General features: G+C 42.3%; 4 protein-coding genes across 5 annotated transcripts; 2 read left to right on the top strand and 2 right to left on the bottom strand.

Annotated features, from left to right (window-relative positions):
* The first annotated feature begins 76 nt into the window (after positions 1–76).
* Positions 77–3,762, top strand: trmt10b (tRNA methyltransferase 10B). 2 transcript variants are annotated; one of them, XM_068728239.1, is made up of 9 exons: positions 77–118; positions 265–445; positions 913–1,021; positions 1,161–1,294; positions 1,414–1,566; positions 1,810–1,888; positions 2,353–2,420; positions 2,617–2,740; positions 2,828–3,762. In XM_068728239.1, the coding sequence occupies exons 2-9, from the start codon at positions 314–316 to the stop codon at positions 2,962–2,964; spliced, it is 936 nt and encodes a 311-aa protein (XP_068584340.1). In that variant the 5' UTR covers positions 77–118; positions 265–313; the 3' UTR covers positions 2,965–3,762. The 2 variants fall into 2 exon arrangements, with proteins under 2 accessions (XP_068584340.1, XP_068584341.1); XM_068728240.1 differs by having other exon boundaries at positions 101–138.
* Positions 3,763–5,119: 1,357 nt separating this feature from the next.
* cxcl19 (chemokine (C-X-C motif) ligand 19) lies at positions 5,120–7,568 on the bottom strand. The gene is made up of 3 exons (XM_068728254.1): positions 7,386–7,568; positions 5,910–6,045; positions 5,120–5,725 (listed from the first exon to the last, which is right to left on the bottom strand). Exons 1-3 carry the CDS (start codon positions 7,435–7,437, stop codon positions 5,596–5,598), a joined length of 318 nt encoding a protein of 105 aa, XP_068584355.1. The 5' UTR covers positions 7,438–7,568; the 3' UTR covers positions 5,120–5,595.
* Positions 7,569–9,963: 2,395 nt separating this feature from the next.
* LOC137885922 (interleukin-8-like) lies at positions 9,964–11,856 on the bottom strand. The gene is made up of 4 exons (XM_068728272.1): positions 11,612–11,856; positions 11,309–11,417; positions 11,121–11,201; positions 9,964–10,687 (listed from the first exon to the last, which is right to left on the bottom strand). The coding sequence occupies exons 1-4, from the start codon at positions 11,670–11,672 to the stop codon at positions 10,588–10,590; spliced, it is 351 nt and encodes a 116-aa protein (XP_068584373.1). The 5' UTR covers positions 11,673–11,856; the 3' UTR covers positions 9,964–10,587.
* Positions 11,857–15,291: 3,435 nt separating this feature from the next.
* On the top strand, positions 15,292–25,200 carry LOC137885961 (protein mono-ADP-ribosyltransferase PARP14-like). Its single transcript, XM_068728328.1, has 14 exons — positions 15,292–15,526; positions 15,628–15,752; positions 16,000–17,628; positions 17,717–17,953; positions 18,215–18,439; positions 18,531–18,585; positions 18,750–18,896; positions 19,323–19,385; positions 19,470–19,646; positions 19,740–19,922; positions 20,041–20,664; positions 20,777–20,913; positions 21,065–21,245; positions 24,181–25,200. The coding sequence occupies exons 1-14, from the start codon at positions 15,355–15,357 to the stop codon at positions 24,465–24,467; spliced, it is 4,242 nt and encodes a 1,413-aa protein (XP_068584429.1). The 5' UTR covers positions 15,292–15,354; the 3' UTR covers positions 24,468–25,200.
* The last annotated feature ends 2,296 nt before the right edge of the window (positions 25,201–27,496 follow it).

Below are 27,496 nucleotides of genomic sequence, written 5' to 3'. Positions count from 1 at the left end.
CTTCATTGTTCCTCCAAATTCACAAATTCATCCTGTTGTCCCCGCCCCCCTCCACTTTGTTTACTCTGACGTCATTCGCATGCGCCGCTCACATGGAACACGGGAAGCGACGCCATAGGCATGTTTTCCTCTCTTTTGGTATTTGAATCACTAATATTCTGACTTTAATGTGTCACTTAGTGGATTTAAGAAAGAAAACACACCCGAAGATGATCAAATAAATTACCGTTAGTCACAAATAACCTATTTTTTCTTTTCTTTTAGGTGATGCATCTTAAGTCAGTGTTGCAGAGGAGAGCAGCTCCAGACTGAGATGGCTCATAGTGGATCAGATGTGTGTGAGACGCCGCTGAATGGAGTCTCAGAGGAGATGGATCTGCTTCGAATAGACGTGGAGACGGATGTGGTGGAAGACAGGCCAGGCAGAGAAGCTGCACCGTTTTCTGTAAGCTTGTTTACTAGTCCTTCATTTTTTAATACATCTCTTCAAGCTTGCATGGGTTTCCAGGGTAGCAGAGTAACTATTCGTTATTTTATTCAACCATTATTTTGTTGATTACATAATTATTAATTCTGTAAAATTTATTTAAAGAACAAAAACATATGAATTTCACGTTTCCAGAGTCATTTCAGCCATACTTAAAATAAGTATTGCTTCTCTCAGGACTACAGCATAAAATCTGGAGAAAACATCTAATAGAACATGGAAACAGCAACACAAAATATAAAAACAACTAAAGTGTGCAGGTGCATCAATAACATGAATGCAATAAATCAGCCGAGTGTCTGATATCTCCTAAATGATCTAAGATCTTCTAAATGACCATACAACTTCACTTCTCTTACTTTAGAAATAATCTATGTTTTTAGATTACTTGGACTGATACAATGTCTGCGTCGCCTTGTTAACAGAGGAACGTGTTGAGGAAGCAGCGGCACTGGGAGAGGCAGCTGGCAGCGAAGAAAAGCAAGAGGAAAGAAGAGAAGCAGAGGAGGAAGCTCAACCGTGAGCACGAGTCGGGTACAGATCCAGTGAAGACAATCAAACGCTCATTCTGCTTTTGCGTGGAGATCGAAAGGAAAAAATAATTGACGTTTTCACTCCAGCCTCTATAACCAGAACACCTGTCTTTCCTGTGTTGTTTTTTTTTGTCATACAGCTGCCACCGCAGATAATCCTCAGCTTACCAAACGGGTCATGAAAGCGATCAGCAAAGAACGTTTAGCCGAGGCTCAGTCCACAGGGCTCAAAGTCTGTGTTGACCTGAGTATGACCGACAGCATGTCTGACAAGGTAGAGGCCTCAAAACACCATCATTAACTCTCAAAAAAAGCCTGTTTCTCAGAATTCTAGAGCACAAAACAGCTGGTTCTGTTTCAAATATCTCTACTGTGCATGTTTGTGTGGTTCAGGAGGTAAGTCGCCTGGCCGGCCAGTTAAGAAGGCTGTACGGGTCGAACAAGAAGGCGACTCGGCCGTTTCACCTTCTCCTGACGGACCTGAGGGAGGACGGCCGGCTCTACAGAGAGTGCCTTCGAATGAACGAAGGCTTCCTCAACTACGTGGTGATTATTGTTGTTCACGCTCTGGATTCTCTGGTGAATACTTTTTAAAGGGAGGGACAAAGCAGGAAATCCCTCTAATAGTGGTTGTTTTGCCTCATTAAAAGCTTTGAAGTTAACCTGCAGACAAGTATTTTAAGTGTTTTTATTCTAAAACTGGATACATAAGAAGTCTGGACGGGGAATAGTTTGAATATTTAGCAAGCAAGTTTCTTTTTTTAATTCCCTTTTGCATGTTTATTTCAGATGGACATAACAGAAGAAAGCTGTCTGGACCTTTTTCCTCCAGAAACTGTCGTCTACCTCACACCAGATGCCGAAGAAGGTTTGATGAACCTCTCAAAAGTTGATATATATTTTTTAAACCATTTTTGGTTTGGCTGGGAGGGATGTAAAGTAGCTATTCTAAAGTTGTTTGCATACTTAATATTTATTATTTTCTAAGAGATAACTACTGGAAAGGGTTCACAACTCAACAAATAAAGAGTATGAAAAAAGAAAGAAGATTTAAGTTGAAGTGCATCTTTTGGCCAGCAGGGGTCACATTGTGACCACATTCATGTGTCCATAACCGATCACTACTATAAAGACGAGCACTTTAGTAACGGATGTCTTCATACATAAACACAGTAAAACAAAGAGGTTCAATGAAAGCTAAATGAATACATGGAAAATTAGACAAAAAACTGTTTTCAAAGCAAAGCTACATAATGCAACATATATTCACCTCATGTCCACATTCACTTTGATTTCCTTTGACACCGTTTTTCAAATCTTTCTTTATTCCAGCGTTAGAAACAGTGGATGCTGACATGGTGTACGTCCTCGGTGGCCTTGTGGATGAAAGCATCCAGAAGGTATTCTACATTAAGACTAAAACTGCAACTCATTCAGTCCGACTGATTAGATGCTAGTTTTCTTTTCTGTCTTTTTAAATCCGTATATAACCCTCATTTCACTTCAGGTCAAATAAAATCCATTAGCTTTTGATATCAGTGTGATTTCCTTGCATGTGGGATTTGTAATTAAATTTCTCCCGCGTCTCTTCTGCAGAAGTTGAGCTTCTCCAGAGCCAGAGAACTGAGCGTCCGCACGGCGAGGCTGCCCATAGACGAGTACATGGCGAAGAAACACAATGCCAAGAATTTCCACTCCAAGATCCTGGCTGTTAATCAAGGTGAGCCATACTTTTTTTTGTTTTTGTTTTCCAGACAACTGAAGCAGTTCTGTGTTAATCAATGATCGCGTCTCTCTTTGTCCTCAGTGTTTGACATCTTACTGACTTTCTGCAACACCGGCAGCTGGACAGAAGCCCTGCAGGCCTGGTTCCCCCCGGGGAAGGGTTATGTTGTTGCGCTAGAGGATTGCCCACCACTTCCTGTGTCTCAGTCAGAAACCTAGCATGTGGATTCATTTCCCTTCATGCTTTATACAGAACTCTCTTAGCGTCCATCTCACTTACCTGAGGGGAGTTGCTACAATGCGATAAGTGCCTGTTTTTAAAAAAACAACAACTTTTGTCCAACATTTCGTGGTATTGTTTACATTGAAACACAAGAAATGTCCTATTTTGATGCTGGAGATGTTTATTAGTTCTCGTCTGAATTCAAGAATTGAATAAAACAGAGAAACTTTTGTACTTTTTAACGTTCTCAGGAGTCTCTTATTCTCGTGAACGATGACATTTCTTTATGTTTGATGAATCCCTGGAGCTTAATAAGATAAACATCAAAGCCATAATCATCTTCACAGGGAGATTGCTTCTTTTGTGTTCTTCAGAGAACGATGTCCTTGGAACACTATTTGTCTCATCACTTTTCGAACATGAAATCTTAATTAGTTTTTGGGTTGAATAATATAACACGGCCGCACAATGTTGTCACGTAGGAAAGTATTTCGCAACAGAAAATCAACACGGAATGAAACAAAACGTTATTCACAATGTTGACCTTTAATTAAGTGAAGAATGTCCGAATGATTGTTGGTCTTTTTTTTTCTCTTAATGAATTTTCTGAAAGCTGCTTGTTAATTAAATGATAAAAGAGGCATCCTGTGGCGCTCTTTGTTTGGGTCGTTGCACATCAACTATTGTATTTGTTGGATGCCTCCTGTAATCCCTTGTTTTGTCTTCTTGTATGTTTTACCGTAAAGCAGCGTCATTGCACTCTTACAGACTTTTTTTGCTGATAAACATGCTAGACAAACACTTCTGCCTGATATCCGTTTATTTTTCAAAGGGTTTTGGTTAACGGTGACGGTCACGACCTGAAAGGAGGGGGACGCAGTTGGAGCTGGATTTATCTCTGTACGTGTACATTTACGTACCTCGCTCGTTAATTTGTTTGAAATATCTGATCGCCAGTTAATTAAAGGGGAGATTTTAATATCACAGACTTTTTTTTTATGTGTTTTCATCCAAGGCACAGAACCTCTTTTACGTGTTATTTCACTTTGTTTCAAATACATTGTTCAACGGTTTCACAGCCGGTATATAACCATAGGAGAGTGTTCAATATGGAATTATTTAAATATTCATATTTTATTGTACAGGTTTAAAACATTACTAGTTGAAAAAGAAGTATCTTACGTCAGAACGCTCTTTATCCACGGCTGTTTGTTTTCCTGAGCCTGGAGGTTAATGAGGGCTTGTTTTTTTTTTTGCGTGGGACAATTTCGGTAATTGTTGTTTTACTACTCGTCTCGTCAAAACATATAGTTCTTAAGAGTTTCCGGTATTTTTGAGTAAATACGAACACATCCCTAAATCACCGATGCTTTGCACTGAATGCCTTCTATTCACATTTGAAGAGGGGATTATTAACCAATTCAAACTTAAGCACAACACATAGTAGTCACAAGATGACCTTACAGCTCTTCTGCAGATACATAACACTTCCCTCTGGCTCTTGAGACAGACACCAGCAAGGGATTTTATAAATATCTGGAAGAAATCCCATCACTCTCTATCGTTTCATGAGCCTCAGCGCACTGAAACCATATATACCTGAAATGTTGCTTCGCTGGGAATAAAGGGGAACAACCAAAGAAGCAGAATTAATTATATCTGTAAAGATACACGTGTGTAAACGTTTCCTGAGAGCCGGAGGCCAGAAGGTACCGTCACATATTTTCTTATCAAAGCAACAGCTAAGTGGGGAGTCAGAGCTCTGGTTTTCTCAGGGAATGGACCGGGGGAATTTGTTGCGCTTGAGGGACGACCGATAAATAAATACAGCTTTACTGTTCTCTGGAAGTCTCCCACCATGCAGATAACCCTCCCATCAGTGGGTGACGATGCTGATGACTGGGTTCACTGATGATGGCTGAACAGTGCAGGCCGTATCGCGTCGTCACTTGATTCACATCGTTTGAAGCGTGTCGTTTGTTTTAGCGTATGTTGTTGTTTTTTTCCGGCCATGCTCACAGCGTAGCTCCAGGGATTGCAATAAAGTAGAAGCTGAAGCACAGCTTTCAACTTCAACATTAAAGTATGGTACAAGAGGATTCACAGAGCAAACGCAGCTGTAAGAATGGAATACAAGCAAGTCTCTTTTTACTTTTTAAACATTTTTATTTTCCTTTTAGGCCTCACATAGGGATTGGGATTCAACAAAGCAAGTGATATTGCCTTGCTATTGTTGAAGAAGGCCCACACAGTGTTACACAGAAACGATGTTACATATTAGAATATTGCAGATTTCATGCTACAGTCGTCTGCTTTCAAAAAAGGTCATACAATTAAACCTTCTACGCAGAGTCACACAATTAAATACCGTCCGCACACAAAGTCTTCCACCTCTTGCTTACTTTCCATTTACTCCCATTACATAATCACACACTTATCTCTCCTAACACTTAGACAATATCAATCCAGCATCAATAAGGTACAACGAAAAAAGAAGCTATTTGAATTACACACCCTGTGTGTTATTCATTAAAGTGAAACAGCATGGCTCATAGTTGCAGAAAGGAGTTAAGTCTAAACAGCTTTAATTGCAACGTGTTGTTTTTTAAAAAATTTGTATCATGATCTTATCCTCGATTTTTGGGGAGTGCTGCTGCCTGCTGATGAAGTTGTTTCTCCAGAACAAAGTGGATCAGCTTCTTCACCCAGGAGGACCGAGGGTTCAGGCACACCTTCTCCCCGTTCGACAGTCCGGCTCTGGTCAAAAGAACGAAAAAAGTGTTACGCAATTAGAGCCACGTGGTAAACACTGACACCATGAGGCCAAGAGCCCCCCCCGACTCCTTCCTGGAAGCTCTGGCAAGCAACCAAACATATTAAGCTTATCTGTGAGACAAAGTCCAATACAAGTTCACATGATTTTTTTCTTTGTTTTACTTACATGACCTCAATGTCTGGGCAGTGAGGCCCTTCGGGGACGAGCTTGATGCTCCTCAGGTTGTCTGGAGGGATGATCCTCGACTCCACCTGAAGGCACCGGCAGTGTGTGTTGTAGTCTCTGCTGATCGGCGGCATTCCTGTCAGTGAGATTTCACCACTTTAAACTTTTAACACAAACCACATGGCTTCTCGTTCTTGGCAGAGTTTTTCTAAATAACCCGTGAAAATAAACTTGAACTCCCCAACAATTTGGGGAGTTCAAGGGGTCAAGAACATGCAGATGTTTTCAATTTGCATCATAATGATGGTGTTGGACTTGATGTGTGTGTGTGTGTGTGTGTGTGTGTGTGTGTGCTCATTAATCCATGAATCAGATGCTGACGAGACACTTTCTAACGGAAGGCTTTCTTCACAACCACCAGCCTCGGTGTTGTGCTACTGTTACACTGGGCACTTCCCTTTTCTCTTCCAGTAAGCTTCCTGTTCTCTACTACTTAAACGATCAGTCACGGTGCGGCAAAGTTCACTGAAGCGCTTGGCTGTGTTACCGTAATATACAGCCATTGCTACAACATTCATTCATTCACTTATAGGTAAAACATTGGTGAACGTCATGCCTGCATCTTGTTTTGGTCTAATATTCGGTCATTAAAATATGGCTAAATACATTTATTGCAGGACACAATTTTGAGGTACTTTTACTTTATTTCCATCTTATGGTACTTTGTTTCCTTCTGAAATTTAGTGGAGTTTAAGTATATTGTGGTTTTTACTGCACTACATTTATCTTAAGGTTAGTTACTGTGCAGATTACAATTGTACAGAATCATGTAATTAAATATGATGCATATTTATAGATAAAATGGTGACACTAGCTCCACCTCCCTCCATTCTTCTTACAGATTTTTACAACAACTATTTATTTTAGCAATATTCAATATTACAGAATATAACAATAACATACCAAACAAGATAATTCTGATAAACGAGTACTTTTACTTTTAATACTTGCCTATAGCCGATCACAGTATAGTACTTTTACTTTTAATACTTAAGGTACAATAACAGTATAGTACTTTTACTGGAGTCAAGTTTTGAATGCAGATTTTGTTGTTGTTGTAATGGAGTCATTTATCACCATTACTAAAGGATCTGAATACTTCTTCCACCTCTGGTTACCTTATTTTGTTGTAATAATTCAGCAATGTTTTTTTTTAGATCAGCACGTCCGAGTTTTACGTCTCTGCAAGTTGATTTTCATAAAACAAAGAAAAGAATAGAAACTGGTCTAGGCTTAAATGTCCCATTAAAGTACGGTTTCCAGGTCAATAATGATCTATTCTGGCACAACTCTGCAGGAAACGACCTCCAACAGCCCATCTCATTCAAGTCATTCCAAACTCCTGAGCTGTAGTAAGCTACCATTTCACAAAACCAGTCACACAGAAACCATCCCATCATGCAACGATGCTCTTACCGTCAATGAGGACAAACAGGGTCCCGAAAACGAGCAGGATGCAGAGCTTCATCTTGTTTCAGCAGCTGTTTGCAGACAGATATCATACAGCTGTTTGGGACTGCTTATATACTTTCTGCTCGCCAATATTTATGTACACAGAGATCATGTGCTCTTCTTAAGCCGTGTGTGTGTGCGTGTGTTTGTGTGTGTGTGTGTGTGTGTGTGTGTGTGTGTGTGTGTGCGGGAATTATGGTTTCACTTTGGTGCATTCACATGTGCAGCAGAAGGTAGTCATGGGACGGTGAGTGAAGGGACAGACGAGAGGCCCCGTTAAGGTTAAAAGATGGCGTACTTGCGGTTGTCGGGCAGAGAAATGAGTCACACAGACGGAGCGTGTCTGTCTGGACCGTCGGGCCAACAGCCTCGTTTCTCTTCTGCTCGTCGCAGCTCTGCAGACGTACTCAACTCTGTATTCTCCCTCCGACTGCGAAAGAGGAGAAAATGATGAAAAATGATCAACAGATACTTTTCTGAGAACAAACAGGGTTTGACTTGTGGCTGCAGCACATGACACTGTGAGGTAGTGTAATACAAGTGACCCTGCATAGACAGCATAATGGAGATACTATGTGAGAGAACAGCAGTCGTGTTGTTGAAACACAACTCTGAATGAGTTATAATGAACGTCTATAAAGGCGACTGTTTGCGAAGACATTATGAATTTATAAGGCCACAATCAGCCTGTGTGATGTTTAGCTCGTTGTGAAGTTATTACGTTTTGAGGCCCAAAAAAAAAGAGTGATTAATCCAGCTTCATGTAGTTTGGTAGTTGTTGTTCTTGACCTGTTTTAAATTAGCATTGTGTAAAAAATACCCCCAAATTTTCACAACTGCACAAAAGAATGAAAATGAAAAACATCTCAGTTCAGTTTTTCTTTTTCATGTGCCATTTCTATTTTAGTCTATTTTTATGTTTTTCATTTTTTTATGTTTAACACTTTCACTTCAGTTTTATTTCACAATAGTACCCATAATCACAATGTGTATGATGTTGGATTGGGTAAACATAAAAGTAATTACTGTAAACTAGAGCATCCATTTGTTTGTAAAGATGAGTAAAAGAACAGCATGATAAATATTCATTCTTATGATATGAACCAGATTAACCGCCATCCACACTGCTGCTGTTCTGAGGTTAAACTGATTAACTGACACTAAAGTCTCTTTTTTTTTTTTTTGCTAATTAGTCAGGAAGTTGAAATTCCATAATAGGGTCTACATGTATTTGTTCACCGAGTATCATTAGAAACATATAATATAATAAGTGATAAAGAAAACAGCTGAAATCCTCTTTTTAATGACAAAGCGCTTACTGGCTTGACTTGGGAAATATTACTCCCTTATGATTGAAGGCATGTGTCTTTATCAGACGTCGCAACATAAATGTGGGATAAGAGTGGGTCATCAGGCGAAGCCTCAAAGGCACATGACCGTAAAAAAATGAAATATTACAGTATGACTCGGCAAAACTTGTCATCTTTTGAAAAACAATCTTGGAGACTTTTAACGGGAATTTTACAACCCAGAGCACAAAATGACTAAGTTTAAGACGCTGTCATGAGCTAAAAGTTTGTTTCTGTTGATAAAATGTGACTTTGTTACTCATGTTGATTGCGGACCAAAACCAGAAACCTGCTTTGGAGCAAATATGATTTATCAGCATTGTTCCAATAAGAATTGCAACAGAAGGTGTCAGTGATGAAAGAGTTGACACTTCTCCTTTTAAGAAAGCATGACAGCGAGACAGACAGACAGCGAGACAGACAGCCAGCGAGACAGACAGACAGCGAGACAGACAGCCAGCGAGACAGACAGACAGACAGACAGACAGCGAGACACAAAAAGAGACAGCAAGAGTGACTGTCTGAAAACAAGACAGACAGACAGAAACCTGCTTTCCAACAGCATTACAAATTGAATACATAGGCTATATATTTAGTGTCTTATTATGTGTTTTGGCTCTACGACATTGTTGGTAGTTCGGTCCACCACTTTGGTCCAGACTGAAATATCCCAACAAGAACTAGATGAACGGTTATAACATGTTGTAAGACATTCACGGCCCCCAGAGGATAAACCCCAATGACGTTGCTGATCCCCTGATATTTCATCTAACACCATCAGCCAGTTAACATTTCTGGTTTTGTGTGGAATGTTTAATAACTAAATTCCATTGTTGTGATTTATGACCAAATACCCACCGAGCTAATGGCATCCCCATCTGCTTCAGCTGTATTTTATATTTATCGCCAAATTGTTGGCTAAAGATGGTGAACTTGGTAAACATTACACCTGCTTAACGTCAGCATGTAAGCATCGTCTCTGTGTGCACGTTAGCATGCTGACGTTAGCATGCTGACGTTAGCATTAAGCCCAGTAAAGCCTCACAGCTCTGCTGTAGACTCACAGTCTGGTTTAGTCTCTTAGTTTGTCTTTTAGTTCTACTGACTGTGACGTCTCAACGTTGCTGGAAACCATTTCACTGGCTGCTTTGAAATGTTATTTAAAATAAAATGCCAAGATGTCTTTTTTTTTTATTTTCATATACACGTTTATTGCAGTTTTGCATTCCTTCAACTAGTGTCAAGAGTCAGTGCTGTACATTATGATGTCAGCCTTAAGAAAATACATACAGTATGACGTATACACACAAAAATACAAACATATTTGTGATATAAAAAACATAGTTCACATTTACTAATCTTCACACATCTGCCAGCTTGAAATACATTAAGATAGACAGACGTAGACGTATTAAATACAACGCAGTCACAGTAAAAAAACAACCACTTCTCATTAACCGTGGATTGAATGTCAAGGCAGTATTTGAGGTCTCATCGGTGTACATAACACCAGAGCACCTCAAACACGCACCCTGTTCACCCTGATGAATATTCTGGCTAAGGACACTTCCCTGACTTCACAAACTGACTCCTAAATGTGCCAACGCTCCATTATAGCTGCTGGAGTATTGAGACATTTCACATTTTTACATCTTGCCGTCACTTTCAGCTCCCAGTGTGCAAAGCTACGAAAACAAGTGGTGTGAAACAAGTTCACCTCTGCAGGAACTGCACCATCCATCCCTTTACTATGGGAAGGTGTGCGAATTTACAACTTGGATACTTCAGTTTAATCGCAGCGATGATCGACAGTTTTATTATGATGATGTTGGCGTTACTGTGGCCAACGCTGGGGCCGGTGTTGTGCTTATTTTGGGGCTGGTGGTGTTCATCTTGTCAGCACGGAGCGCCCTCTGCCTGTAGAGAAAGCATATCATGTTTAACCTTTGATTGGAACATTTCAATCATCTGAAACGGTGGTTGGTTTACAGCCTTTTTTTTTGGCCCCTTAAAAAGATGCTATGTCTAGTTGTGACCCCTCATCAGCAAATTTAAACAAAGTGAATATACTTGGTGGTACACTAGAAAATTGCATTGCAGAAATGTTTTTTTTAAAGCTTAAAACATCTTATTAGAAGCCTCTAGCTGCCTAAGTAGTTGCAGGATAAATGACATGTCACTCCCTCCGTCTTCCACACACACCGACAGTGATGTCACACTTATGTTGTTCAACCTTCCCGTGCACTTTATTTGGCAAGCGTTCTCTCATCTAATCACATCAGTGCACGCTGTGTTGAACAATTGGCGAATGAAAGTGCACCATGTGAAGAAGAAAAAGCTTTGCACTTACTTTTGTTGTGCTTGCAGGATTAATTGGGCAAATTTTCCTTTGGGGTCAAGGCACCATCTCTTCCCGTCTTTCAGTATGACACTAAAGGAGAAAGAGAAAGCTTTAAATGAAAAACAACTCTATAAACGATGAAAAATAAAAAAAATAAGCGACTATGTGGTCTATTTGTTGTTACCGTAGATACTTACATGACTTCTTTCTTGTTGCAGTATGGACGAGGCTCATACACTTCTACATGAGCGATGAGCGAGGGCAACACGGCATTTCTTGTTTTTACACATCGGCAGTACACAAATGCTGAAAAAAAAAAATGAAGACAACAGTGTAAATAATCTATGGACAGCTACAGTTCACCTTTCACATGTTACTGTTATTTTAAGCCCAGCAAAAGAAACACAGAGAGGGAGATGTTTTAAGTCAAAGTTTACCTCAATAAAAGCCTAAATGCATAAATACAGCTTTTCATATTAAAAAGAAAATAGCACACTTACAGCTTGAAGTGCAAATGGTAATGCAGGCCAGGAGAACGATGCACCGGATTGCAGTATTCATCGTTGTCTTAAATGATGGAGGTTAGAGAGTTATCTTCAAAGACGAATCCCTGTGGCTTTTCAGTGCGGTGATGTTCTCTTCTCAGATTTGAAGAATCTCCCCCCTGCTGTGTGTGTGTGTTCTTCTCTGAGTGTGCAGGAATATGAGCCCCATGTTTTCTGCTCCTCCTTTTTTATACCCTTGCAGTTGTGAGGACACGGTTTCCAGAGAAATGGTAAAAAAAATCAGACAGCCCTATTGCCTCACGCTGAAACTGATCCAGCTTTTGACATCCGAGCGCTTTTCCTCTGTATCAACTGTTGATGTCACGTTTCACTTCCTGCGTGTCATCTTGTTTGTCAGTGCTGCGGGTTGTTACATGATTGGAACTCACTTTGCGTTGCTCATCAGTCACTTGACTGACCGTGGACAAAAAATCTTTCTCTTTTCCTTGGAACTCAAAATGTTTATAACTGGGATTATTTTAAAACTATGTTGAAATAGTTTCTTTGGAGCGATGAGGCATTTTCTTATGGGAATTTCATTGTAATTGCCCCTTTATATTAATTGTGTTGTGTATGTATACGTACTACGTAAGCAGTTTATACTTATGTATCTGCCCATTCAAAATAAACCTAATCGAATACTTCTATTTAGAAATATGTATGTATGTAATAGAGGTAATTAGCCATGTCGGTTATACATTTGGCAACAGTTTTGAATGAATGCTGTTGTAGTAATAGTGGAGACCATCTTTGACAACTGAGCAAACTCCATCTGCTGAGGAAGACTGCAAGATGTGATGGGAAAGCTCTGGAAAAAGCTAGTAAATGGACCTCTTGTAAAGATACGTTCTTGTCTAACTACTCCCTATTTTCCTTTGACCTACACTCGGGTATAATGGAACAGGTTGGAGTTATTGTGTCTTGCAACATGCTGTCATGTTGGGAAACACTCGTGGATAAACCTGATATGAAAAAAAAAAAAAAAAAGAGACTTCCAAGTAACTGGCAGTAGAGTAAAGGGGGAGTGGCTGGACAGCTTTGTGTGTCGACGTGGGTGTGTGAATGTGTGTGGGGGTGTTAATCAACAGTTCAGCCTAGAATTCAGCTAGGAGTTAAACATTAAAGTTGCTTTATCTTTGCTCTTCACGTGTCTTCAGAAGCCCCCAAAAAATGTGATAATCAAGTAGATGTGTAGCAAAATATCAAGATTTAGCTCCACCTCACACCTCGATAGTGATAATGGTTGTAGAAGAAGAGCACAACGTACAGCACAACCACAGCGATTTAACATTTTGTTAAACATGTTGTTTTAACATAAACTTTCCCAAAACGTGGGAAGCTCTGTAATGTTTGAAAACATAGTACTGAACATGTTTCAAATATATCAACTATAAAATAACATGTTGCTGCTTCCTTGGCTTCAGTAGTTTAAACACCATTAAAAGTGTGCTACAAGAGTCAGAATAATATTTCCTCACTACCATAAAGAATGTTTTCAAGAGAGACGAACGTTCTAACAGTTGAGTTGTTTGTAAACTTCTCACTACAGGGGCTGTGGCGGCGGGGTGTGCGTGGGCTCAGCTGCAGAGGGGACAGAGTGGGGGAGTGGTTCAGGGAACGGGGCCGGGAAGAGACTTAATTAGGCCCAGCTGAAACGCATCCTGATTTTGGCCTCACTGTGTTGCATTTAAACCCCACTAGTGATGGAGGCGCGAGAGGGCTCGGAGAGAGAGACACAGACTGGTTGTGGCACAAGCAGGACGGCGGAACACACCAAACTCCCGCGGCGTGTGCTCGGAGGCAAGGCAGGAGAACACACGGCCAGGTCCAGTCTGTTAATATATAACAATAAAGAACGTTTGTGAACGCCTCTCCGAGTCTGACAACATCATTGTGCTCCCAAGACCCACCGGGGTAGCAAGATAGCGCTACAGGGGCCTTGTCCAAGTTCCCCCGAATTTGGCCCCTCATATGCCCCTGTAGTCAGCCTAAGTGGCCCCCCCTCCAAAGTGTTGCTGTATTTGGTCCACGTTCTGGTCAACCTGACTGCTCCCCAAATACAAATGTGGTCTGGCCAAGTGCCCTAAACTGCCACTGAGGTGTCACCACTTCATTCTCTCTCAAGCTTTAAGTCAGCTCAATTTATCTCAGCGAACAAATAAAGCATTGTCAGCGAGGAAACTTCTGCAACATTCCTGTGTCTAGGTTAATGCTCTCATATTACACCACTGGTGCCAGACATCTCCAGGGTGAATTTAATTGCACAATGCGTGCATAAGCCTGTATTGCTTCAGTGAAAGTGAATTATGGATTGAGGACCTGCCCATAAACCACTGACAACACTGATGCCAGCTTGGCGAGGTGAGAAACATTGGCAGCAGGAGCCCACACATGTAAAGTCCTCATGTCCAATATCAGGAGGATTCGTCTCACCAGAGACCAACTCCCTCCTCACCAGAAACACTGCGCCTGCATCCGGTCTGGTGTTCAACCTCACCGCTCATATTTTCTTCTCCAAAGTGGCTTCCTTTAGTACCTCACTTTCAGATCAAGGCCTCTATAGGGAGTTATTTCCACCTCTGAGCCAAAATCAAACCCTACACTCTGAAAAAAGCTGTTCCTGCCTCTGGACCTTTGGACACCCCGTCACTCTTTAGGATTCATCTGTTCTGGTTCCAATAAGACAGCAGGGTCCACCACATGCTAGCACTTACTCTTAATTCATAAAAAAAACCCAATGAAAACCAATGAATATGGTCTTGGTTTTGAGAAGAAATGCTGATGAACATAACTGTGAACATGTGAACATAATAAAACACTAAAATACTGGTTAACCACATAAGACCATAACATTAATACACAATGTAAAAAACACGATGAACAACAATTTTTCTTGCCTTAGTGTTTATTATCGTCTGTACAAATTTCACTGGGCTGTTAAAGTCACTATATGAGTTTGTAAAGGTTCACTTCGTTGGCAGGCTGACAGCTGCTGCTGCGTTGTAGTCAGTGCACCAGTATAGTTTTTAGTCTAAGTAGGACATCTAAGGGTTTGAACTGGTAATGCCGCAGTATGTCTGTGTTACTTCCTGTAGTCTCTTTTCAGTTTTTTCCATTTTACTGTGACGTGAAATCACAACACAGAAACTATTGACAGATACTTTCCCTTCAGAGTTCATATTTCAATGAGGAGCTGAGTGACAGCTGCCATACTAGAAATTAAGACTTTGGAAGTAAAATGGATGAATATTGGCACCCAATTTTATAAGTTTGTAAAGATTAAAGCACTACTCAATGTTTTTGTATGACTAAAATGTAACACTGAATCCAATGATGAACACACAAACAGGTACCAACCAACTCTGCAGCTCTTTGGAGCTTTTTGGCCACTTTCAGCTCAGATTTATTTTTTTTCCGTATTATGGCTTATTTATTGTTTTGCTTCAGTCTTCTACTATTAACTCCTGTGGATTTATTTTTTATCATCACGAGAAACCAAAATGTGTGAAATGGTGCCATCATCACAATTACCGGAATTGTTACTATTTGTGTAATTGGGTGTGGCAAATGCAAATACTGAAACATGAGAACTGAAGACAGGTGAAAGTGAAACCAGATTCACGTGTGCCCGACGAGGCACGGTTGCATAGTAAGAAGTGCTTTACTTATCAAGTTTTTAAGATCAGAATTTACCTAAAATGGATGAATACCAACATCCGCTGTTCTTTGAAGCGAAAGATCTGACAGACAGAGAGAAGGAGAAAGTCAGGAGGCACTTTCAGAAGAAAAGAGATTCAGGTGGAGGTGATTGTGGGATGATTGAAAAAGCAGAAGGCAACACCTATAAAATCTGTTTCAAGGAAAAAGAAGGTAAGGAATCCCATTTACTTCAAAGGAATTATAGTTAGAAAATACTTTTCAGTAAGTTTAAATCTAGGATTTGTTGAGACCTTCAACTTTGTTTTTTACAGACCAGGAAAGGGTTTTGCAGAGGAAGTTTCACACCGTCTCCCTTCCTTGTGGGGAAGTAGGTCTGACAGTGAGCCGAACCATTTCACCACAGACCACCAATCGGCCATCCCCTAGTCACCCACAGGTGATGTAATATTGCTCTCTGGACACTTTAACTGACTCATTCATGATTGCAGGAAACACAAACATCACATCCAAATAATCTGGATAGACCAGTTTGGGGGAATTGGTGAGCAAAGTCAACATTTAATAAAAGAAAGTTGACTATTTTTAATGATACATTTTTATATATTATAAAATATCATCTATGTTTTTATCACTTACATTACTACAAATTAATTGATTTGTTTGATATTGCTTTTCTTCGACAGACATTCACAAAAGCAAGCACAAAAGGCCTTGAGAAGATTTTCAAGCTAGATATTTACCTCCTGTATTTCCTGAGAGACAACCAGAAAGCAAATAAAGTCTTACAGAAGCAACTCTCTTCTATTGGCTGCACGGTGGAGTTTGATTCTGTTGAAGAGGAGGCAGTGGTTAGGGGGGATATTGAGAAGGGCCCTGGAGGAGCCTTCGGTGCAGCAGAGAAATGGGAGATACAGGTGGATCGGGTCTTCATCAGTCTTACCGAGAGGTACCTCTGCTACACTGTGGTTGAGCCAGAAAAAGTCAAAATCCTACAGCAGGACCTCTCCTTTGTGACAGACGATATCAAAGTGTACACAGAGAGCGGTTATGCTGTGGTTGTGGGAGAGGTTGAGGCTGTGAATGAGACGATTTCAATCCTGGAAAAGAGCCTGCCAACCTGGAAGGAATTACCAATTGTGGAGAAGCAGTTCAAACTGGTGGAAGAAGAGTTCTGTCGAGAAATACGTGAGCATTACCCAAAAGTAAAAATCCTCAAAGAACGCGCTATGATCACCTTGGAGGGCGCTAACATGGAGGTGCAGTCAGGAGCTATGAAACTTGATGAACTAATCAAAAAGGTAAAGGAAAAGAGAGTTAAACTCTCCACCGCTTTAATGGACTTTATAACGTCCAGTGATGTCATCTCCAAGTACGAGGCTCGCTTCCAGCAGAGCCTCAGAAGTCCCGTTTCCCTAGAGGCAGGGTCCGACCTGGTCCTGTCCAGCTTGTCCTCTGATGCCCTGGACGAGGTTGAGGCAGCGCTGCAGAGAGACCTTACTGTGGACGATGTGCCGCTGCAGGGATCTGCAGCTGTGCCTCCAGACCTAGACATTGTGAAGGACATCCTCAACAAAGCCAAGAACAAGGCCAACTCTCCAGAGCTCAGAGTGGATGTCAGCTTCATCCCAGAAGTTGGTGGAACTGCAACCGCCAAAGTACGACTGGTGGGCTACAGTGAAAATGTGAACAAGCTCAAAGAGGTTCTGCATGACTACCAGATGAACCAAGTTGAGACACAAGAGATGCTGAGCCTACCGCATCCTGAACTGCTTGACTGTTTTCATAAATTTTTAAGTCTGATTGGCATGAAGCAGACCAAAGTGACCTTAAAGACCTCCCGACTCCCACACCCATGTGTGCTCATGTCTGGTCCCCGTCGTCTGGTCCAGGAGACCAAGCAGGCCCTAATCTCAGCTCTAGCGAGTCTGATGTCAGACACGTTGGTTCTAGATGGACCAGGGGCTCAACGGTACTTCCAAGCAGAGGGTAGAGTGGGCAAGGAGCTGGTAGAGAGCTCCTGTCAGGTTCTAATCAAGGAACAGCAAAGTGTGTACTCTCCAATTGTGGAAACTAAACCACGAAGCATCAAGAGTACCAGCAGCTTTGCCAGCAGCACCAGCCTCTTCCCCAGCAACACCAACCACTTCCCCAGCAGCACCAGCCTCTTCCCCAGCAGCACCAGCCTCTTCCCCAGCAGCACCATGAGCTTAGCACCCCAACCTATCTCCAGATTGCGCAGCAGCACTGTTGGGAGTATTCCAGTAAACCAGACAAGTCTGGAGATCCGTCTTGGCAGCTTGGTGGATGAGCAGGTCCAACAATTTCTGTTCTACTTTACATTGAATCATACAGGAGCGATGCAGTCACTCACATTGCTTTTTTTCCACCTTCTTTCCGCAGGTGAATGTGTTAGTGGTGCCCATGCTCAACGGGCAGCTAACTTCTACTAAAATTGGTAAATGCCTGTTGAGGAAAGCCGGGAATGCGATCAAGTCAAAGTTTGACTCGATGGCAGCGAATGGTACCCTCGTCCCTGGTGATGTTCTGCAGGTCGGTGTGTCATCATCTCTGGGCTGCACCAAGTTCTTCTTCGTTGAGTGCTTGCCGTGGGATGGAGGCAGAGGGCGGAGTGTGCAGGTAAAGTGAAATACATCAGAAGTTTTGAACACACTATGGGTGAGGGCAAAAGATGAGTTCTAATTCAAGGTTCCCTTAAAACCGATGGGAGATGTTAAAATCCAATGAGTGGCTTAAAAACTTTACTTTTAGTTGAACTTTAACTCTACAAAACTGAAATCTTCTCTATGTTTGCTTACTTCACACATTTTAGAAAGCAATGTACAATGCAGGGGTACATTTTGAAAACACTGTCTGAAATGTCTGATTTTTGTTTTCCAGGTCCTTAGCGATGGGCTGAAGAGGTGTTTGGACCTTTGTGTACAGCAGGGCTTGTGCTCAGTGGCCTTCCCTGTTATCGGACCTGGAATTGTTTTGAAATACCCGCTGAGAGAAGCCATTCAAGTGCTGACTGACAACATTCGCCAGTTTGGATTAACTGCATCCTCTGGGTCTCTCTCCACCATCCACATCGTCATCAAACCAGACAACCCTGACTCTGAGGAGGTGACTATCAACACTCAACAACTGGTTCGTACTATGCGTGCATGTATGATTTATTGATTGAAGTGCTTAATGCTGACGCTTTTATTTACAGTGCTACCGTGAGGTCTACAGGCACATCAGCTTAAATATGTACCAGGGAGGCCAAGGTAAACTACTTAGAATACTTTGAGTTACTGTTAATTACAAATACAGCGATGCATTTGTAAACTGTAAAGTATTTATTCATTAGCGATTTAATATTCCACCATTTACATTTACAGCTTAAATATCAGACATATATGGAATATATTTTTACCTTTCTTCCTCTTAGTGATCTTCAGGTCCCTCACCAGTGACCTCGATGACATTACAATGACAGTGGGAAGCGGGGTTAAACTGCAGCTGGTGTTCGGTGACATCACAAATGAGACTACAGATGCTGTGGTGAACAACACCGACTTCACTGATTTTCAGGACGGTGAGTGAAAGCCGAGGGTAGCGCTGGGCAGTATATCAACATTATATTGATATTGTGATATCAGACCAGATATCGTCTTAGATGTTGGATATGGTAAAATGACATGTGTTTTCATTTACGGGTTTTAAAAGCTGCAATACAGTAAATTTATGTTATTATCTGTACTTGATAGACAATGACTAAATAAGAGATACACAACAGCTTGAATAAGTCCTGGAAAGCAACCTGACGCTGCTAGCAACCGGTTTTTGTCTTTCAATATAGCGCTTTGCCAAGAAGGGCTTTGGCAATGTTAGATTTTTGTCACTTAAAGTTAGCTTACTTACATAATATTGGGATAGCTACCTGCAACTTGAGTAAATTAAGTTTACATTGTGGTTAATTTACATTCCACCACTAATTATAAATATGATCTTTATCCTACAGATGGTGTGTGCAAAGACATCCTAACCGTAGCTGGACCAGCGGTGGAGGCTGAACTCAGAGCAGGTGAGAAAAGAGGACCAGCTAGACATTTACAAGCAACACACACTTACAGCTTCTTACTCATCTCGTCTGTTGTGTCTTGTGTAGCGAAACGGATCCGAGGAGACGTTTTTGTATCCCAGTCTGGATCGTTCCCATGCTCAGCCATTTTTCATGTCTGTGGTGAAAAGGATGTACTCCTCATTGAACAACTGGTGTGTCGCATCGTTGACTATTGTGAAACGTTTGAGTTCAAGTCTGTCGCCATTCCTGCCATCTGTGCTGGTGAGTATTTTGTAAGACGTTATAGATGTTTAATTTGAAAAAACACACTAAATGTAAATGTCTGTCAGTTTTAAAAATGTAATTCTTTTGCAGGAGTTGGTGGATTGGACCCTGGTGTCGTGGCAGGTGCCATCCTCCGAGGGGTCATGGCGGCCACTTCGTCCACTCCTCTTCATTGTCTCACTAACATCCGCATCGTCCTGATTCAAATTAAAGTCTTCTTGGCCTTTAAAGAGGAAGCAATGCAAATGTTTCCCACTGCTGTAGTCAACAGAAGTGATTCACAAACAGCGTTCTTCTTTTGTGGTTGCTTAGAAAACTGTCATTTTTTAATCAAGATTATATAATTTTATTGGAATTTCCACTGATTGCTATTGTTTGACCCACCCTGCAGTGTCAGTACCTCAGTTGCCTCGTGTACAACAACAGCCTCCTTTGTCTGAGAGAGCAGATCCAAGCCTCCTCTTCACCAGCTCTGCAAGTCAGCAGTCTGTCTTCTGGTTCCTGGGTCTCTCCAGAAAGGATGTTGAGGATGCCATGACAAAGCTGATGGATCTGTATCACGCTCAGTGCTCCACTAAAACCTTCAAGAAGGAGGAGCTGGCAGGCCTCACCCAGAACAACATGAAGGATCTGAAGCAGCTGGTGGACACCGAGGGTCTGTACATGCAGAAAAACCAGTCCGGCCGGGGCACCTTAACAGTGAGCGGGTTAAAAGATGGGGTCAACATGGTGGTGCAGATGATTAACGCCTCCCTTCATGGCAGCCTCAGAAGAGAGGTGAGAGTCAGGGAGGAGGAGGATCTGTTCGCCCGTGTGGCTTGGTGCATCCTGGGACATGGCGGTAACTGGGAGAGACTCCCCAAGACAGCCAATCACAACCTGGAAAACAATGATGTGGCAGGAGGGATAGTAGACGCACAAAGCGTCCAGTGGTCCGTGGATCTACAGAGGATGGAGGCCACAAGGCGATTACCTGGACAGACGGCGAAGCTGAAACGACTGGAGCATCTCTCAGGTGAGATATTCCTTTTGATTTCATTGCAACTGAGAACATGTTGTAGTGTTACAAATGTATTTAAAGAAACAAAGCACATTTACTCTGATCATTTTTCTAACTATTTTGTCAGACTTCACCTTCCCTCTGAACTGGGACAACATGGCCGCCGGTGAAGCTTTCAAGAAGGTTGCACTGCAGCCGTCCTCCACAGAGTACCGAACAGTGAAGGAGGCCTTCAATCGAACGGTCCAGAAGACTGTGATGAAGGTGGGCAGCTTAACAGCTTTCAGCTATATGAATGAAGCTTTTACTTAAAAATGTTATTTCCATATAGTATAATGAACACAATGCATTTGAAAAGTTATTTACATCCTTCCAAGGTAAATTTTGCAGCTCATTATTTTCTTGTTTTTGACAGATCGAGCGCTTGCAGGATGTCCATCTGCGACGCGTCTATGAAGCGCAGAAGCAACACATCTCTGATAAGAACAAATACCCGGGTGGAGCGGGTGAAAAACTTCTGTACCACGGGACGACTCGGGACAATTGTGACTCCATCATGAAAACTGGGTTCAACAGGCGTTTTTCTGGGCAGAACGGTAAAGATCTGCTAGTCGTCTTTGCTTCAGCAGTGTAGATTCAGAATGTGGTCCTTCACTTCTTTCTATTTATTCAAAGCAATTCACTGTCGTTACCTCTGTTTTTAAAAAAGCCTCACTTCCTACCGCAGCGAAGCTATTAATAGGAGTTTAAAGAAGAACATGTTTGTTAATCTATGGACTAATTATTAGTTGGTGACAGAGAGTAGGGTCGTAGGAAACATTGACGACTCTGATATCTTGAATTCGGGGGATCTTGGGTTTTACATTGTACAGTTGAAACTTACACACTAGGTACTTATTCTATCTCTCATCTCATCTTCAACCGCTTATCCGGGATTGGGTCGCGGGGGCAACAGCTCCATCAGGGGACCCCAAACTTCCCTTTCCCGGGCCACATCAGCCAGCTCTGACTGGGGGATCCTGAGGTGCTCCCAGGCCAGTTTGGAGATATAGTCCCTCCACCTGGTCCTGGGCCTCCCTCGGGGTCTCCTCCCAGCTGGTCGTGCCTGGAACACCTCCCTAGGGAAGTGCCCAGGTGGCATCCTTACCAGATGCCCGAACCACCTCAACTGGCTCCTTTCCACGCAAAGGAGCAGCGGCTCTACTCCGAGTCCCTCATGGATGACCGAACTTCTCACCCTATCTCTAAGGGAGATGCCCGCCACCCTCCTGAGGAAACCCATTTCAGCCGCTTGTACCAGCGATCTAATTCTTTTGGTCATGACCCAGTTCACATGACCATAGGTGAGGGTAGGAACGAAGATTGCTCTGTAGATGGAGAGCTTTGCCTTGCGGCTCAGCTCTCTTTTCGTCACAACGGTGCAGTAAAGCGACTGCAATACCGCCCCAGCTGCTCCGATTCTCAGGCCAATCTCACATTCCATTGTTCCCTCACTCGCGAACAAGACCCCAAGGTACTTGAACTCCTTCACTAGGGGCAAGGACTCATTCCCTTCCCGGAGTAGGCAATCCCCCGGTGTCCTGCTGAGAACCATGGTCTCAGATTTAGAGGGGCTGATCCTCATCCCAACCGCTTCACACTCGGCTGCGAACCGATCCAGTGAGTGCTGGAGGACACAGCCCGATGAAGACATCAGGACCACATCATCAGCAAAAAGCAGCAATGCAATCCTCAGCCCACCGAACTGTAAACACTCCTCCCCACGACTACGCCTCGATATCCTGTCCATGAATACCACAAACAGGATTGGTGACAAAGCGCAGCCCTGGCGGAGGCCAACCCTCACCGGAAATCCGCATTGTTCCTCTTCAATCCGAGGTTCGACTATCGGCCGAACCCTCCTTTCCAGCACCTTGGAGTAGACTTTACCAGGCTGAGTAGTGTGATACCGCAATAATTGGCACACACCCTCTGGTCCCCCTTTTTGAACAGGGGATCCACCACCCCGGTCTGCCACTCCCTAGGCACCGTCCCAGACCTCCACACAATGTTGAAGAGACGTGTCATCCAAGACAGCCCCTCCACACCCAGTGCCTTCAGCATTTCTGGACGGATCTCATCAATCCCTGGGGCTTTACCACTGTGGAGTTGTTTGACTATCTCAGTGACTTCCACCAGGGAAATTGATGATGCTCCCCCATCAGCCTCCAGCTCTGCCTCTACAGTAGAGGGCGTATTAGTCGGATTCAGGAGTTCCTCAAAGTGCTCCTTCCACCGCCCGATTACCCTCTCAGTTGAAGTCAACAGAGTCCCATCCTTACTGTATACAGCTTGGATGTTGCCCCCTCCTGAGGTTCTGGACGGTTTTCCAGAAACACCTTGGTGCCGACCAAAAGTCCTTCTCTATGGCTACTCCGAACTCCTCCCACACCCGCTGCTTTGCCTCCTTCACGGCAGCGGCTGTAGCCCTTCGGGTCTGTCGGTACCTTGCAACTGCCTCAGGAGTCCTCCGGGATAACATATCCCGGAAGGCCTCTTTCTTCAGACTGACGGCTTCCCTGACCACCGGTGTCCACCACGGTGTTCGAGGGTTACCGCCCCTTGAGGCACCTAAGACCTTGAGATCACAGCTCACCACCGTAGCTTTGGCAATAGAAGCTTTGAACATCGTCCATTCCTGTTCGATGCCCCCAACCTCCACAGGAATGTTAGAAAAGCTCCGCCGGAGGTGTGAGTTGAAGATCTCCCGGACAGGGGCCTCCTCCAGACGTTCCCAGTTTGCCCGCACTACCCCCACAGAGAGGTGACGTTCCACGTCCCCAGAGCCAGCCTTTGCCGCCCGGGTCTGGTCCATCGAGGTCTCTGGCTTTCACTACCACCCATGGGGCAGCGCACCCGACCCCAGCGGCTCCTCCCGCAGGTGGTGAGCCCACAGGATGGAGAGGAGGGGGGTGCTACGTTGCTACTTCAGGCTGTGCCGGCCGGGCTCCGTGTCAAACCCGGCCACCAGGCGCTCGCTGTAGGGCCCTCCGACTGGGCCTGGCTCCAGACGTGGGCTTCCTCCGGTCTTCCTCCAGGCAGGGTCTCCCCGACTCTTCTTTGATTTTCCACTGGGTTTTTGATTTTCTATATTTAAATAAAAAAATTAAAAAAACGAACTTTAGGCCAACACAAAAAGGACTTTCAGGTAGGGAAATAGAAGATGACAGAAAATTGAATTTTAAAGTTGTACAGACTGTTCTTTTGGTATACGGTTGGAATTTTCTGAAAGCAGCTATAGTGACACTTATTTCTGTGGCAAAATTCTCCTCTGAAACTGTCATTCAGAGACTGTCCTCACCAGAAAAATATTAGTATCAGTCATTTATTGAAAGGCTTAAAATGACCTTTTAATGCTTACATTTTCCTGACCAGCTATAGCTCTTAAGGCTTAGCGGTCAACGTGTTTGTCGTTTGCATCCCGTCCGGCAACAGTTTCTTAAACCATGATAATCTTTCTCTTTTTAATTGTCTATTTCCTCTTATTTTCAGCGACCTCATACGGTCACGGAACCTACTTTGCCGTGAACGCCAGCTACTCAGCCAACCCTACCTACTCCAAGCCAGCTGCTGACGGTTCCCAGTTAATGTTTGTGGTGCGAGTCCTGACCGGCGTCTACACTCTGGGTCACAGCAATCTGAGGATTCCTCCTGCTCGCAGTGACCAGCAGTCCAGCGACCGCTACGACAGTGTGGTGGATAACATAGCCAACCCCAGAATGTACGTAGTGTTCCATGATAACCAAGCGTACCCAGAGTACCTCATCACCTTCAAGTGACTATGAGGGAAAATTTATGAATTTTATACTGTGCAAGTTTTATATATGTGTGTGTATGCGGAAAGTCCGCAGAATAAAGTAAAAGATAAGCTTTGATTTTTTTAAATTAAAGTTATAGTTCCACAGAGGATGTTTGAGTGAGGATGTTTTACTTTTGCACTTTTGTTTTCTATGCTACTTCTATGCTTTGGAGACAGTTTTGAATTTGTTTTTGGAAATCATTGCTTTAGTGATAAGATTGATATAATTCAGATTCATTGATGGTTGCTCTTTTATTGTATAATCTTAGTCTTTGCTGCTCATGAAGTAAAGATGGAATGATGCCAACCAATTATGAGCACTGACTCACATAGACACACTTCTGGGGAATATATTCAAAATATTCAGACAAAATTATGCAGTTATTAATCTTTTATTTGGTTGATATTTGCATATGTTCTGGTACAAAGAAAAATGTGAAGAAACAGCATTTATAGCTTGATATTAAAAAGGTGTAAAGAGCTTCAATAGTTACATAGTGGGAGTACATCTTGGATCATTTATTATTGTCATAAATCTCTGTTTACCACTTCACTCGAGAGTAAAGTATGGATGGTATTCATTGTCCTTATCAGGAGTATTGAATGATTAAATGAGGGAGTGATGTCAGAGACAGCTGTACTCACAGCATACTGGTGTAGTTTTGACTTAATATGTACTTTTTTCAACCACAAATAAAGAGAATATCAATTAAGCTTTTGGATGGATTCTTTGCAGTATTTGGCGACATCTAGCAACTGAAACTTCTCTTCTGATTATACACTAAAGAAAAAATGCCAATAGAGCCCCTTAAATGCTACACACTGTTCCTTTTAACTGTCAAAATATTCAATACGCTTGCTGTATTTTGTAGATCAAAGATCTTTTTTTCTTATGACTAAAACTTATCCCCATTCTCATCATAAATGCTGAAGCTACACCTGTTAAGCTGTTGTAAACCTACCGTTACATAACTATGTTATAGGTTTATATGTTGTAAGTGAGTTGAATATCGTCTGGCGTCAGTGATCCTACAGTGATCCTTCAGGGCTCGATGGTGACGGACGCCGTGCCGTAGACCTGCCTGAGAGCAGGACAGTCCAGAGAAGCGATCAACCTGCTGCTGCCGGCCCTCTGCGGGATGAAAAACTCGGACCAGGTCAGAGAGGAGCCTCCTGTGATCAGACTGAAACCAGCAGGGTTAAGAGTTAGAGGCCAGTAAGACTTTATTATAAGGGTACAAAAATAATGCTTAAACCTGCAATAACTGATTTCTTTGGTCTTGTGAACACAACATTGACTTATCATCAATGAATGAAAGTTAAGTTGCTTCATACATTCATTTATATGCTGCCAAATTATCTGGAATTTGTTTCATAGAAAAGGGCGTTTCAGACACAAGACAACTGAATATTTCTTAATAGTGAAAAACAGGAATTCATGACACATCCTGTACTTATTGATGCTTTAAAATCATTATTAGTGATTCATAAGTTATTTATACATTGAGCTCCTTATTGTAAAGTGTTACCCAAGAATCAAACATTTCTTCTTTTGGGGCAAATGAACACAGTCGGTTGGTTATGAATAAAACGGGCAGGCTTAAAACAACAAAGCATAACAAATCAACCCAGTAACGCTGCAGCGCTAGAGCACGAGCCATTCCTATTATTCATAAAAACGACACGATAGACAAATTAACACAGTAGTAATGCTACTGCAGATGTAAAAAAACAAAAGCAGTTCACTTACCAAAGCTGCCTTCACTTAAAGACAAAGTCCATCCTCCTTTGTTTGTTAACAAAGTCAGTAACTCCCAAATCCTCCTTCAGCCATTGAGTGATAAAAAAACAAAGCTAGGTTAAAAAAAAAAAAAAGGATCTACACCAAGCAAAACCCTAAAAATGTCATAATTTCTTCCATATCTTTCAATTTGAACTCTTCTACTCCAACTAAGCTCTGGTGGCTACCTTAAGTTTCATTTCACAATAGTCACGTGCTCGCCCACTGATCAATCACAGCGCACGCTGCTCCTTACTGCAGCGCTGACCTTAATACTGAGCTGCACGTTAATGCTGACGTACTTGTAGGCCAGCTAGCAGGCTCTGGCACGTCAAAGAATACGCCCAACATGTCAAACTAAAGATCTGATTGGTTGAAGAAGATGACAATCAACAATATCGTTCCCATTTACTTAAACTGTAGAAGCATTCACTTGTGAGTCTGAAGGCCTCGGGCCTCTCTTTTTACCTAGAGACAGCATAGAGGTGAAATCTGATTAGATAAAAGCTCTTAAAACAAGCTGTGCTGGAAGCCGAGCAACAGAGGAAGACAGTAGCTGTGCAATGAGAAAATAAGAAAATGGGGAAAATATTAAAAAAAACATATATAATACATGAAACAATATTAAATTATAAAATAGCTATAACTTTGTGATTCTGTTTCGGCCAGCAGAGAAGGCTTTGCTGGCCCTGACGGCCCACCACTGCTGTATATAATAGGTTCATCATCGTCTGTACAAATTTTACTGGGCTGCCTGTCATGGGCAGCCCACTGCTCCCTGGTACAGGGATGGGTCAAATGCAGAGAAAAATTCCCCCCTTAACGGGATAAATATAGTTTAACAAAATAAAAATAAATAAAAAAAGTCACTATATGAGTTTGTAAAGGTTCACTTCGTTGGCAGGCTGACAGCTGCTGCTGCGTTGTAGTCAGTGCACCAGTATAGTTTTTAGTCTAAGTAGGACATCTAAGGGTTTGAACTGGTAATGCCGCAGTATGTCTGTGCTACTTCCTGTAGTCTCTTTTTTGTTTTTTCCATTTTACTGTGACGTGAAATCACAACACAGAAACTATTGACAGATATTTTCCCTTCAGAGTTCATATTTCAATGAGGAGCTGAGTGACAGCTGCCATACTAGAAATTAAGACTTTGGAAGTAAAATGGATGAATATTGGCACCCAATTTTATAAGTTTGTATAGATTAAAGCACTACTCAATGTTTTTGTAT

Source organism: Cebidichthys violaceus, unplaced genomic scaffold (genome assembly GCF_023349555.1).
Source record: "Cebidichthys violaceus isolate CVI_PGR_0920_01 unplaced genomic scaffold, fCebVio1.0.p SCAF_41, whole genome shotgun sequence".
Taxonomy (NCBI): Eukaryota; Metazoa; Chordata; class Actinopteri; order Perciformes; family Stichaeidae; genus Cebidichthys; species Cebidichthys violaceus.
Note: the sequence above shows the minus strand (reverse complement) of the source record. Positions and strands in the feature narration are given on the sequence as shown.

What these genes read in the sequence shown, in the direction of transcription:
- LOC137885961 (XM_068728328.1), top strand. Translation starts at nt 15,355, where the DNA reads ATGGATGAATACCAACATCCGCTGTTCTTTGAAGCGAAAGATCTGACA. An exon ending in CATCCCCTAGTCACCCACAG is followed by an intron (nt 15,753 to 15,999) that starts GTGATGTAATAT and finishes TTTCTTCGACAG; the next exon opens with ACATTCACAAAAGCAAGCAC. An exon ending in TCCAGAAGACTGTGATGAAG is followed by an intron (nt 20,914 to 21,064) that starts GTGGGCAGCTTA and finishes TGTTTTTGACAG; the next exon opens with ATCGAGCGCTTGCAGGATGT.
- trmt10b (XM_068728239.1), top strand. Translation starts at nt 314, where the DNA reads ATGGCTCATAGTGGATCAGATGTGTGTGAGACGCCGCTGAATGGAGTC. An exon ending in GAGAAGCTGCACCGTTTTCT is followed by an intron (nt 446 to 912) that starts GTAAGCTTGTTT and finishes CCTTGTTAACAG; the next exon opens with AGGAACGTGTTGAGGAAGCA. An exon ending in CCGACAGCATGTCTGACAAG is followed by an intron (nt 1,295 to 1,413) that starts GTAGAGGCCTCA and finishes TGTGTGGTTCAG; the next exon opens with GAGGTAAGTCGCCTGGCCGG.
- cxcl19 (XM_068728254.1), bottom strand. Translation starts at nt 7,437, where the DNA reads ATGAAGCTCTGCATCCTGCTCGTTTTCGGGACCCTGTTTGTCCTCATT. An exon ending in CCTGTTTGTCCTCATTGACG is followed by an intron (nt 6,046 to 7,385) that starts GTAAGAGCATCG and finishes TCTCACTGACAG; the next exon opens with GAATGCCGCCGATCAGCAGA. An exon ending in TGCCCAGACATTGAGGTCAT is followed by an intron (nt 5,726 to 5,909) that starts GTAAGTAAAACA and finishes TCTTTTGACCAG; the next exon opens with AGCCGGACTGTCGAACGGGG.
- LOC137885922 (XM_068728272.1), bottom strand. Translation starts at nt 11,672, where the DNA reads ATGAATACTGCAATCCGGTGCATCGTTCTCCTGGCCTGCATTACCATT. An exon ending in TACCATTTGCACTTCAAGCT is followed by an intron (nt 11,418 to 11,611) that starts GTAAGTGTGCTA and finishes TTTTTTTTTCAG; the next exon opens with CATTTGTGTACTGCCGATGT. An exon ending in ATCCTGCAAGCACAACAAAA is followed by an intron (nt 10,688 to 11,120) that starts GTAAGTGCAAAG and finishes CTTTCTCTACAG; the next exon opens with GCAGAGGGCGCTCCGTGCTG.